Raw genomic sequence first — 13,239 nt, forward strand, 5'->3', positions numbered from 1 at the left:
AGTAGGTGGCAAGCGTGAGTTCATTTGCTGCTTTACTCTTCCTAATGTTATAGAGTTTTTCTCACCAGCCTAAGTGCCTTGCTGTGGGTAGTTGTTTATATGAAGCAAGTTGTTTTTTCATGTTTTTATGGAGTTTGTTTACTTTAGAGTTCCACCATGGAGGATTGGTTTTGAATTTGTAATACTTGAATGGGTATGAGGTTTCTGTACATCAGTGTAGATGGGGAACCTCTGTAGTAGCCCTAGTGAATGGGTCAACATAGAGAGCGCTTTCAAATTTCTTCAGACCCTTATGTAGGGAAATTAGGTTGACGTTCGAGTAATATCTGAATATTGGACCGGGGAGGTACTAGGTTTGAGAGAGAAGGTAACAGTTTAGTGGTCAGATTTGACCAAGGAGGGATGATGATAGGGAGTGCCAGCAGAGGTGACATTTGTAAGGACAAGGTCAAGTATATTGTCACCTCTAATGGAAACTTGGAATGTTTCATCTAGTGAGTTGGTATTCCTAAAATCAAGGAACCACTGGGCATATTTGTTATTCAATGTACAAAATGTACAGTAGATGGGTGGTAGTTAAAGTTGTCCTGGATTAGTAAGAAGGGATTAATATGTTTTGAAATCACTTGATTGAAGTAGTTGTCATCATCACCATAAGGAGGTTCTGATTGGGATTTATAGTTTGCTATAATGAAGGTACCTGGCTTTATTTAGTTGTGACTAAGACATGCAGGAGTTCCAGGTCATTATCATGAGGGATTTAGTGCAAGGTAATGTGCGAGTGTAACCTTAGTGTGGCAGCTTAGCATATAGGCTTAACTTCCATTTAAATTACAAGTAATGTTGACTGGATATTAATATATTTGCATTCCCACTCGCATAGATCTTCTGAATTCCTGACTTTGTATTGTGGGTCATTGTTGCGGGTCCCATTTGGAAGATTGACTTTCTGAAAATTTGATGCAGTTGTATGGAGATCACAATACAGAGGGGATTGGGGAATTTAACCTTTCTCTACTGTAATGCGATCAATTAGCAAGGAGGTTTGGGGACCCTACAAAAAGACAGAGTTTTCTTATATTTTTAGCTTTCAAAGTTAACAGAACCTCAAGCATATGCAGTTCAATGTTCTGTAATTTTTTGTAACATTATAGATGCCATTGTTGGATATGACAATATTAGGTATCCCCTGTATGAAAAGTATAGACGTTGATGTATTAATTATAGTTCCGTTTGCCATGTGTTCAGTCTGATTGTGTCAGAGACCATGGACTAGAAATCTACACATATGGGTATGTCTTATTGGACTTGAAAGAAACATGTGACCACTCTGCTCCTCAGGTGATCTGGTAGTGGATACTCTGGGAGAAAGTGAAAAATGAGGAGTAGGACAGAAACAAGGCCACTCAGGTGCATAGCAAATTTGCTGTGGTGTTTGTGCCTGTATTTAGAAACACATATACAAAGACTCAGCACTTTTTGATCTAGCTTCATTGTGTAAGCAAGCTGAATAGAATAGAAGCCGAAACTCTGAAACAATGTATATGGGCACCCTTGACAGAATCAAGGAGCATTTAACCTAGCACTTAGGTACAAAAAAATGTGTTCCAGTTGCTTTGCATTCATTGAAAATATATACACCATTAGAGCAAATATAAGCATAGTTGCAGTTCCTGAGCATTGAGAAGGTCACAAAATTGACATGCTTCTGAATAAAATAAAAATTTAGTAAAAGTAGCAAGTGTGTGTATATTTATCATGCTTTGCAGGCAAAAGGTACTATTAATTGGGATTCTTTAAATCACCTCCACTGTGATAAGATTGTGGATCTATACCATTTAGCAGATTAATGTAGTAGTGCTGTCAGTAGTAAGAGTGTTGCTTTATGACTCTAGAGTTCAAGGTTCAGTCCTGACACCAGACACTGTGTGAAATTTGCATATTCTGTTTTTGTCTCAGTGGGCTTCTTCAGTATCTCACATGCATGCACCGACATCTACAAACCATGTAGATCCTCCAAATCACCTATTAAATGTGTTTGGAGTGTGGGAGAAAACAGAAGCACCTAGAGAAAACCCATATGAACACAGGAAGGACATGCATACTCCACCTTTAAGGCATCCCAGCTGAGAGCCGAACCGAGAACCACTTGCTGTGAGGTAGCAGTCATCACCTACCAAAAACTTGTTGGTTAACTGGATTCTCCAAAACTGTCTTTATGTGTTGCATTTACCTTTTTCTTTAGGATATTTTTTAAGCTGCTAAGCGTCCATTATGCCACACCATTTACCCAGTTTTCAAATGAATAAAATACATTAAATAAAATGTTTGCATGCATTTAGATAGCTATGAATCTGGCTATCAGTAATCATTTAATCTGATTCCTGTTCAAGTAGTTTTGTGATATTGTACAATTTATCTGCAGTCACACCCCCCCCATTCCACCTTGCACTGACTCATCCAAATACCTCTACTATTTCTTCAGCCCACCCAAAACAATCCCTCCCCTACCAAAAACAAATTTTCTCTCTAATATCTATTGTACTGCACTCTCCAGTCTCAAATATACTATTGCCCTCTCCATGCATAATATTTTCATAACCTACTAAGGCTAGTAGCTGTATATTTTGAAATGTTAAACCAACAATTGAGTTTATAACAAAAATATTCACTTCATGTAACTGTTGAAATTTCTGTATTGAATTATGTCTTTTCATTTTTGTAACATTGTGACAAGCCAATTGCAAATATCATGGAGCTTATCTGAAAATGTTTAATTAGCTGTATGAACTATGTCCTTTTGTAACATGTGAGATGTAACTTGCAGTTATTGTGGAGCTCTTCTCCTCGGGCCTCCACTGAAAATGGTCTCTTCTTGGCCCAGTGGACTTCCTCGGTTATCAAACTTAAAATAAAAAAATAAAATAAATCACACAGATTGTTAGTGTTCCTTTTTTAACATTTGAGCACCATTAATGGACATGCTGCACCTCAGAAAATCCAAATCCCATCGAGCTACGCGCTCGAGAGACTTGAACCTCAGCACTGAAATAAATAGGACATGCTGGAGGGACAGATTCATAACCCAGAGGCTCCCTTCACTCTGGAATAAAATCCCAGTCCAGGTTAGGCAGAGTCCCTCATTGACTCTCTTCAAGAGGAATCTTGATGAGTGGATGGGAGATCGTAGGTTTACCCCGGGTATCACTTCTGTGTCACTGTTAGACAGAGGCACAGTATACTAACCTCAAAAAAGGGCATAGCAAAATAAATTTAAAATTGGTGGCGAAAGCCAAACACATTCTGGCTAGGCTTATAAATGCCCTAGGGCAAATAGCCTAGTATGAACCTATGAACCTATTATAGTTCTGTGCAGAATATCAATTTAGCTGGTATATTATTAAAAAAATATTAAGCACATGCTTGAGAGGCTGAATTCAGCTTAGAAGTCATAAGTGAAGAAGGGATTTATGTAAATATTCAGTATCAAAAATGTTTGTGTGGTTTCTCAATGGTTGATTGACTGCCAGCTCCATAAATAACAGTGTTTTACAGACATCTAGTGAACCAGCAACACAGCAAGAAGCAGAGGTTGTATATCAAGGTCAGCATCCCAAAAACTGATGTTGACGACAGTCTAGCTACACCCCCTTCAGTTAACATGACCATGCTTGAAGCCGTGCTACCTCCTTATTAGTGCAGTGAACCCTGAGACCCCCGTAGTGTGGAGAAAAGTGGTGTTTCCATGTTGTATCAGTATTCAGGTTAATGCTGAAGATGATTGAAAACTTCAGTTTCTTGTCTAACTGACTTGAGATGTGCTGTTTTTATGGAGTCATTTGGATGCATAAATACTATTTATACTTCAAGTTAAACTAGTTTTATAAAAACAAATAGCCTGAATGGTAGACAATTTTAATCTCTATGATTGTAATGAATGTTCACAACTCCTTTCTAATAACATAAATGCAGACTTGCGGTGGTGGTGCTGCGGTAGCATTGTCACCTTACAGTAAGACGTTGTCCTGTTCGATTCCCAGCTAGAACGTCTTCTGTGTGGAGACATGCGTGAATGGGCATACCTTCGTTGAAGGTTGTGCGTCGGGGCCGGCAACTCGGCACGTAAAAATCTACTGCCAATTATTAGCGGACCGGAGTTCCGCTGTAGCGACCCCTAACCGGGAAAAGCCGAAAGACACAACAACCTTATTTCTTTAGTAATTCAGGAAGCACATTATCACTGTGCTTTGTTTCCCAGTACATTTACTGGCTAGGATACCTTGTCTGTAGAGTTGCATGTCCACCTACTGTCAGTGTTTTTTCCCCAAGTATAGCTGTTTTCCTTCCACATCCTAAAGACATGCTCTATTGAAGTAGTGATGCCTCGTATTGCTTTTATGTGTGTTTGTGTACTGCACAGTGAAGTGGCATCTTAGCCAAGATTATTTCCTTCCTTATGTGCCAGCTGGCTAAACGAATAGACTACAACTCCTTGTGACCCAGAGTAAAATAAATCTACTTTTGAAAATAAATATTATGACAAGAGACCAATATTTTCAAAAAACATAGCATGAGAAGTAAGACTTAAAAAAAAAAAAAAAAAAACACAAGGTAATGACGGTCAAATTGTTATGGTTCCTGCAGGTTCTGCTATGAGGCTTTTCCTGTGGCTTGATGATTGCTAAAAAGCCATTAAGAAAAATTTCAAAGTGTTTGAGAGGAAAGAGAGTGCATGATTTTCTTTCAGAGAACTGTTTTGTAACATGTTGTTTGAGAGCTATTCTGACGCATGAGTTAAAAAGTAGAGTACTTGATATAAAAATGGTGTAGTCTAAATGTCAAATTACTACTAAAATTACTTATAGAAAAATAAAAACATTTAGGTTTTGCCAGAATGGTTTGAATAATAGGAGGCTTGCTGTTCATTTATCCAGTTGAACTGTGTTAAAGTTAACCAAAAATGACCAGTTTAGATCTACAGATAAAGTTCATGGTGGCCAGTCTGAACCTTGTGCTTTACATTTTAGGGTTGGAGGAGGTTACACCCCTGCTAAAGAGCAGTGACCATATGAGGTTCATTTTCTTTAAGGAAAGATCAAACTATTGACTGCTGCTTTAGGTGTAGCATCATTAGCTACAGACGGTTTTGCCTTTATCACACTCAGGTTGGAAGTTGGAGTCTGTCAGTTAGACAACATGAGTATAGTGTTTATCATGTGCTGAATGTTGAGTGATTCAGTACGCGTGATACTTAGCTGGTGATGTATTGGTTTGTTATATATAGATTATAGAAGGATTACTGCTAAATCACATTTATAAATAATCTGAAAGATGCACAGAACTGGATGTATCACAAGGTGACCTAGGCAGCTGCCTAGGACCCGATGCCATCTGGCCTCAAAAAATTAAAAAAAAAAAAAAAGTTTGTCACTAAAAAACAATACTCTAAAAAAATCTCTGCCCTCTTCAACAAGAAAGCACACACACACACACACACACACACACACACACACACACACACACACACATGTTCCCATTTTACTGACCAGCCTCAGTGAGTGGAAACTGCAGCAGAGCAGGAGGCTACAAGTGAGTGATGTTATGTCCAGGAGGGTTTTTTTTTTGTTACAAGTAAAGAAACAGCATCACTGAGAAATCCCCCAGGGTGTGTGTGTGTGTGTGTGTGTGTGTGTGTGTGTGTGTGTGTGGTTGAGTCCAACACTGAAGCTTAAGTATGACGGACAAGAACCTTATTCCTCCACACCAGTTGCCAGGCCATTTAATTTTTTCTCTCTCTCAAATCACTGAAAATTGCAGTCTGTCAGTGTCAGCAAATAGTTTTGTAATTTGGGATAGAACAGTTTGACTAGCACTTAGATCAGATGAAGGCAGTGTTAAAAAGGTACTTCCTGTAGTACATGGTTTGATTCTCCCTGCCTTCATTTATCTTCTCTATGAATCTGTGAAGGTACTTTACCAGACATTACTCTTGGGCTGCTCCAGATAAAGGGATATTTGTGTCCAGTAGGCTGTCCCAGGTTGTTATTAAATGCAATATGAATTCCTGCACCCTTCACATAGACACTTATTAGTACTTCACTATATGCTGTTTCAGGATGTGTTCCTTTTCGTTTAATGGATTTACAGATGCATGTTCATGAAATGTGAGTTTCAAGGGAAGAGAATTTTACTATCACTCATTCTAAGCCAGTTTCAATATGGAGCATTTTCGTTTGCTTAGAAAATAGCTGTCAGTGTTTTTTTTTTTTTTTTTTTTTTTTTTGGTAAAATCTGAAATTAAAGTTTTAAATGAAATCCAAATTTCTGTAATCATTGTAAAAATAAAGATAATAGTTTGTACACTGACAGGTTTAAACAGTATTTATGCAAATTGGAGTGAGACAGAGAGAGACAAGACAGACAAGTAATGGGACATTGGAATAGTTGGGGGTAGGGGCAGTTCCATTGCCATACGTAGGGCCCCACTGGACCATGATCCAATACTGGTTACACCACTCGCGGATTATTGGTTCTTTTTAAAAAAAGGCTGTCACTAAAGATTTTTAAGTAATACATGTTGCATATAGTTTTAATTTGACTTGTATGTGTGTTAAGTACTTGATATAATTACTTCTGTTATATAGCATTTTAAATATTTAAATTATCAAAGTGTTAGCTGTGTGGAAGCCAATTGCATGAACTCCATTAATTTCTGTTTTATTGTCTAGACTCAGGTCCATCCACTAGATGAAGAAGCTGAAAACTCAGTATCACAACCCGCATCTAAGGTAGGATTTTTTTTAATGTATACTTTCTTGCCCTCTTGTTTTTTGACCTCCTTTTTCAGAAGTTCCTTTGTAGAATAAAATAACATAAAAAATTTTGAGCACATTGTATTAAAGTCTTGAATGTGAATAATCAGATAAGTATATCATTATGAATTGTAGCCACATAATGGGAGGATGGCCTAATGGTTAAGGTGTTTGCCTTACAACCACAAGGTACAGAGTTTGAATCTCACATGGGATAATTGGCTAGGCTTAAAATGGCTCGCAAGGGCAGTTAGCCTAGTACTAACCTATAAACCTATAAGCAAATCAAGCAAAGAACTGCTAATTCAAATAGAGTAATTTGGCATTTCAGCTGTGTTAATAATTTACTAAAAGACTGCCTTTGGGCATGTTCCCTGGCAATGGCTCCAGTACTTATAGGTACTGATTGGACTACAGAAATGTAGGTATTTCTGTCTGATAAAGAAAATAGAACTTACTATATTATAATTTAAACATTTTCCATATTGGGAGCCAGTATACATCTTTTTAAAATGAATATAAAACGGAATATCATGTTAGTTGTCTACCCTTCACCATTAGCATGGGTTGCATTTTGGTCTTTAGACTTCTTCACTGAAGGACTTCACACCACAGTTATTGAGTAAATGTCAATCGTCACAGCCCTTTTGCCATGATACAAAAAAAAGAAGCCTTATCAACTGATGTTAAAGGCCTGATTGTGAAGGATATGGGTGTTTAGCACACACTACAAAGATATGTTATAAGACAGTCTGCATGCGCCATACAATTACACATTTCCTAATTTCATTGCATTAAATTGTTGCATAAAATTGTCATAGCCTGTATTATTTTCATTCAGACAGCATCAGGTTTTTAATTTGATCAGTGGTTCCACATTCAGACTGTTTGCTTTTGTATTACATATCAATAGAGGAAAAGCAAACTTTATCTTCCCTCATTCTCTCAAATACGAAGTACTACTTTGAGTTGAGTCTTAGACTCTAAAGAATATTGCTGTTACTTCAGAGCTGTGTAATACAAAGTAAACATGTTATGATAAATAGTTATATTGTGTGTTACTTCTGATGCTTCTTGTAAAACTTGTTTCTCATATGCCAAAACTGTTGGTTTAGACCCTATAATTCACTATTTGTAAGATTTTCCCATACCAAATCTGGATTAGAAATTTCAACTGTGATATTGTAGTGTAGTGTGTGGTATTTTTTCTGGCTTGTATTTAGTGTGTTCAGTGTTACTTCTGTGCATTACTATAAGGTAACCATAGTAGTAATGACCAAGTTGGGAAGAATTATGTAAACAAAACAGTCATTTTTACAAAACATTCTAAATTGTAGTGTTTTTTTTTTTTGACATGGTAGAATATGCTGCTGTTTGACTGCTGTAACATAGGGGTTCTGACTCCCTTAAGTGGAGTAGTCTGGGGGATGCTCATTCCTTTAAGTTGGGGGTAGTTCCTTATCTCATAATTCAGTCATATTACATACTCATCTTGACTGGCTGGCTATTCTATCGCTCACTGGCCCTGTGCGGTGGTAAAATTAATCTATTCTGCAGGGAAAGATCACTTAATTTCTTAGTAGCTGCTTGATAAGACTGTTGATCCTTCTCAGCTCTCTCACTGTGAAATTTACCTTAAGAGATGGTAAGAGATTTTCTGTTATTTTTGTTGGCTTGTTGTACATGAGCAGTCTAGTACATCAGTTTACCAAGTAGTCAGGAATTTGGCTTACAAGTGCTCTCCTCAAAACGTCTGACAAATACAATTTGTAGTTTGTTGCTTCGTCTTGCAGTGACTAATGCAAAACACTTCCAGTCCTCAGCACTGAGCTAGTGGTCTGCAACATGAATTTGGTAAGGAAATTCTTTAGCACCCATATGATCTTCCACACAGTAACAGAAGTTAATTTGATGTTCAGCTAAAGCTGTGCTGACATCCGTGCTGGTATTTAGGTAATAATCTATGACTGTGCAAGGGTATATCAAGATTTACCCACAGTTGGTGTGGTTTGATCACAGGAATTACCCATGGTTGGTGTGGTTTGATTACCAGATTTACCCGTGACTGGTGTGTTTGATTACGAGGGCAAATTCAGAGTGATTAAACAAAGCTAGCCTTGGGTAAATCCTGATATACCCACAAACAGGAATGGATTATTACTGTTATACAATGACATTATTTAAGAATGAAATTGCTTACCTTTCTTAAATAATGTGTTTGTTTAAGGGCAGTTCAGTCTTCCCTGTACTGATATACTGTGCATGCATATGGGACTTAACTTTCACTCGCTTGCACAGTACATCAGTGTAGGAGAAGCAGCAGAGAAAACAGAGTCTCCATTGCTTTTTTTTAAACTAATAAAAACATAGACATTTATGAGGGACACAGCAAACATATAAGGAAAATCAAGCGGGTTTCTGTTTTGGTTTTGCAGAACATAAGTGATTTTTTCATATATTTTGTTTTGTCCCCCAGCGTATGTCAATAGAAAGTGTGGCCGCTCAATGGTACTTCAGCAGCTGACCTTTTTTCTACTATATATGCACAATTTACAGCAGACACGCTGGTTGGACTGCCCAATCATCATGCTTACTTTTGAATAATAATGAGCATTTATTATATAGTTAAGATTAATTGCATTTTATGTGCCAACGATTAAAACAACTCGGCCTTATTTCTTTCATCCTTTCTGGCTGTGGCAGTTTTGTGACGATTTGTTTGGTTTAGTGAGTTTTGGGCTTTGCTACCCTTTTCCAGAAATGAAGTGAGGGTTCTGTATGGATGTCTGTTAGAAAAAGATTCTTTTGCAAGACAGTCATATCCAATGCCTTTTTGTTTGTGTGAGAACCGCTGTCCAAACAGGTACTATATCGGGTTTACTATTAAAATGTGGAAAATCAAAACTGTTTTTTCCAAATTTGGTAAGACAGAATTATAAAAATGTCGAAAATGGTAACCATGGAATCGGCATTTGAACATTCCATGTTACCAGTAACGTTTGTCCCCCTGCATCTCATACACACCTTGCATATTATATATTCCATCTCTGAGATTGCACTACAGTGAGGACAAGGGTAAATTTCCCGATCCCCACTGTAGTGCAATCTGATATCAGAACATTGATCCCACATTAGCGAATGCACACCACTATTCGCTAATCAGGGTTCGAACATTTCCAGATCGACATTACAGAAACTGGAAAGGAAACATTCAGCCATCCTAGATTCGCATAATTGCTGTTCCACATTTTGATAGTAAATCACTATATCATTGGCATAGAAGATAATGGCTTAGGATGCACCTTTGTCAGCAGTTTCTTGCTGGCCAAACCTCTTCCTTAGCACTGACTGATTTCTTATTGATATTGATATTGAGCTCTACTTCTTCATGGGTCTCAAAGGATTCAGGGTATTGTGCCCGCTTCTTCCTCATCAGTGCCCCAGATCAATAAGCAGAAGTCATCCAAGAGGCAGCAACGTATCCTTTCCAACATTTATTTGAGAATGCCAGTCAGATAATGGAACCTTCAGTTAAAAATGCTGTCCTGCAGGAGGCACACTTAGCATTCAGTAGGTCACCTTAACTTCCAGCTGAACAAGTAGATTACCCAGCTTTATGACTGTTTTTGAAGCTGCCTTTGGTTGAGTTGGTATCGGTATCTGACAGGAAGGTTCAAGTTATTTCAGAATCCTTGGTTCCAGGATTGCCGATAAAAAGTTCCATACCTGTCATGGTTAGCCTGGATTACAGGAAGCTGGTAGAGGCTGCGGAATTACTTTACAATAATTCTGATCTGTTTGGATGTCTAAGTGTGAAGGAACTATTCCTTTCTGAATATGTTTATAAGAGATTGTTTTTCTCCTCTGTCTTTAATGATTTCAACATGAAGCCCTTGTTATGTCTCCCTGTGTGTTACCGGTTATTTTTTCTATGAAAGTGGTGGCTTTTTAATTTGTCAGAGCATGCTAATATGGTGAAAGTTAATAGTGCATAAATGGCCTTCATATAAATTCACTTAGTGACACTTCTTACTTTTTTAATGATCTCATGGTTCTGTAGGGCATCATGAATGTAACTTCTGCTTCTTTAGACAAGTGTAGGTGTCTCTAAACATGACAACAATAATCTGCTTATAGCACCTAATTTTAAATACGGGTATGAGATGTTTGAAGGGTCTGTATTATATAATCGTATGCGAACAATGTCGAAAGCTCTAATGAGCAAAAATACAGAAACTCAAAATCCTTATGCCCCCCACACCCACCTCTAAATATATATTCCAACTCTGAGATCACACTACAGTGAGGAAAGGGCAACTGTCTCACTCTTCACTGTACTGCAATCTCAATAACAGAACTTTGAGTTCTGGCATTTTCACTCATTAGAGCATTCAACATTGTTCGCATACGATTATATAATATAGACCCCTGTTTGTATACATGTTTTTTTTCCAAATGAAAATAGATGATCCAATGTTGTCAGTCTTCATTTATTCCTTGACCTGTGGGTTCGGTTCTGAAATCGGAACTGACACGGACATACTACCAGCCCACAAGAACCAAAAACTCTTGAGCTTTTTTCCCTAGTCATAAAGCTCCAAGCCATTTTACCTCAGATCTCATTTGCTGTTTCCATTGTCAGACGCATCCCCAAACCTCTTGAGCTAAGTACACTTCAAATAACTAGAAAATTTTAAAATATATCACTCTCTCTGTTACTCTATTAGTCTCGCTACATTAGTTTAGAAACTCCCTGTTGTTAGTATTTTCCTCCTTTAAGCTCTTTTCTGCCCTTTGGTGAAATCTGCACTGCCATAGTTGGTAGACTTTTCTTTTCACTTTCTACACTCAAAAACATCTTTTCACTTTCTACCTTCAAAAAAAAGTGTACCTACAAATATATATATATATATATATATATATATATATATATATATATATATATTTATATATATATAATTATATTGGGTCTACTTGATATGGCCGACATTTCAGAGGGACAGATTCAGGAAGCCTCCGTGTAAGAGTTATAACTCTTACACGGAGGCTGCAGTTAAACTGTGTGATGTCAGCATGTCATGCATATGCATGAGGTGCATGAGGCATGCTGAATCACACTAGTAACTCTTACACGGTCCGTGTAAGAGAGTAGGGCGTGTCTGTAGGCTAAGCCCTGCAAGCGGACACGCCCGGAAGACTAGAATGGCTGAAAGTAAACAGCCACGAGAGAGGCCATGGAAATGTGAATAAACACACTACACAACACATGCCCCGATAGACCATCAGTGTATAAAGTGAAGAGATGTTATAAAATTAAATTAAAACCTTTTTTTTTTTAAACCCCGTAAATGTTTGCTACTGTGTGCGCCTGTGTGCTACTAGCGCAATCACAGTTAGCAGTCAGTGGAAAAAGATATAAGAACTAAATATGCAAAGTAAGCCAAGAAGTAATAGCTTAGCGGTAGAGTTGCCGGCCTAAGAGTAGGCAGGCAGGGTTCGAGCCCCCACAACAACCTTTTTTTTTTTTTTGTAAATAAGCACTAAAAGCCCCTGACAGTATTGTACAAATGTAAATGTATTCCCTTTTCTAAAATGGAATGAAATGGAGCATATCTTCCGAAGTAACACAATAATAAAAATAGTCAGAAATGTACTGATAGCTAAGCTGCTGTGAGACGGAGTGCCCGTAGCTGAGTAGTGTTTAAAAAGCTGCAAACTGCGTGCCCGTTGCTAAGCACCGGTTTAATAGGCTGAAACCGTTTGCAACTAGCTGTGCTTAGCTGAACATGTGTGTCACTAGCCAATTAAGGTTTATCCCAGCGCACACCGGTTGCGCGCCGCTCCCACAAGCTAACTGCCAGTGCGCATGCGTTACCTCCGCGCAAACGAGCGCAGACCTGGTTTTAAGTGCTTAAAAGTGCTTTTGGCATGTTTGATTGACAAGTCCTCAACTCATATCTGTCAGGAAAATCAAAAATCAGTTGTTAGATTCGAACCCAGGATACCATGCACTAGAGTCAAGGTACTAAACCACTAAGCCATGACAGCAATACCTAGAAAGGCAGAAATAGCATATATATGGGATAAAATCCAGAATGGAGCATGATAAAGCATTTTCAGTGAAGTAGATACAATTCCAAAACGGCCAATCAGAGAAATGTGCGGGAAAAGCGGCATATATAAGCCCCATAGGCGGGAATACACAGCATAAACGATTGTAGAACAGACCTGCAGTCAGAATGAGTGGAGTAGGTGATGGACGTTGCTTTCGAGCACAGCGTTGAGGAGTCCAGATACATGGTCTGGCTCCTTGTCCATCATCACGAGGCCCAACTCATGCAGGGCCAGGTCTCATGGGGAGCGTATAGGGCAGAGGCATGGGACCAGTTGGCTCGTGATCTGACCAGTGCTACTGGCATTCCACGCA

At 38.3% G+C, this 13,239-nt stretch overlaps 1 protein-coding gene across 6 annotated transcripts in view; it reads left to right on the forward strand.

Annotated features, from left to right (window-relative positions):
- Window positions 1-13,239, forward strand: part of LOC122803862 (testis development related protein) — a 1,047,168-nt gene that overhangs the window by 558,193 nt on the left and 475,736 nt on the right. For all 6 annotated transcript variants that reach the window (XM_044073551.1, XM_044073572.1, XM_044073558.1 and 3 more), the window contains one exon: window positions 6,729-6,788. In XM_044073551.1, coding sequence (XP_043929486.1) covers window positions 6,729-6,788 — 60 coding nt within the window. The remainder of the gene's footprint in view (window positions 1-6,728; window positions 6,789-13,239) is intronic.

The sequence above is a fragment of the Protopterus annectens genome, chromosome 1.part1 (genome assembly GCF_019279795.1).
Source record: "Protopterus annectens isolate FY-2018-M chromosome 1.part1, PAN1.0, whole genome shotgun sequence".
Classification (NCBI taxonomy): domain Eukaryota; kingdom Metazoa; phylum Chordata; order Ceratodontiformes; family Protopteridae; genus Protopterus; species Protopterus annectens.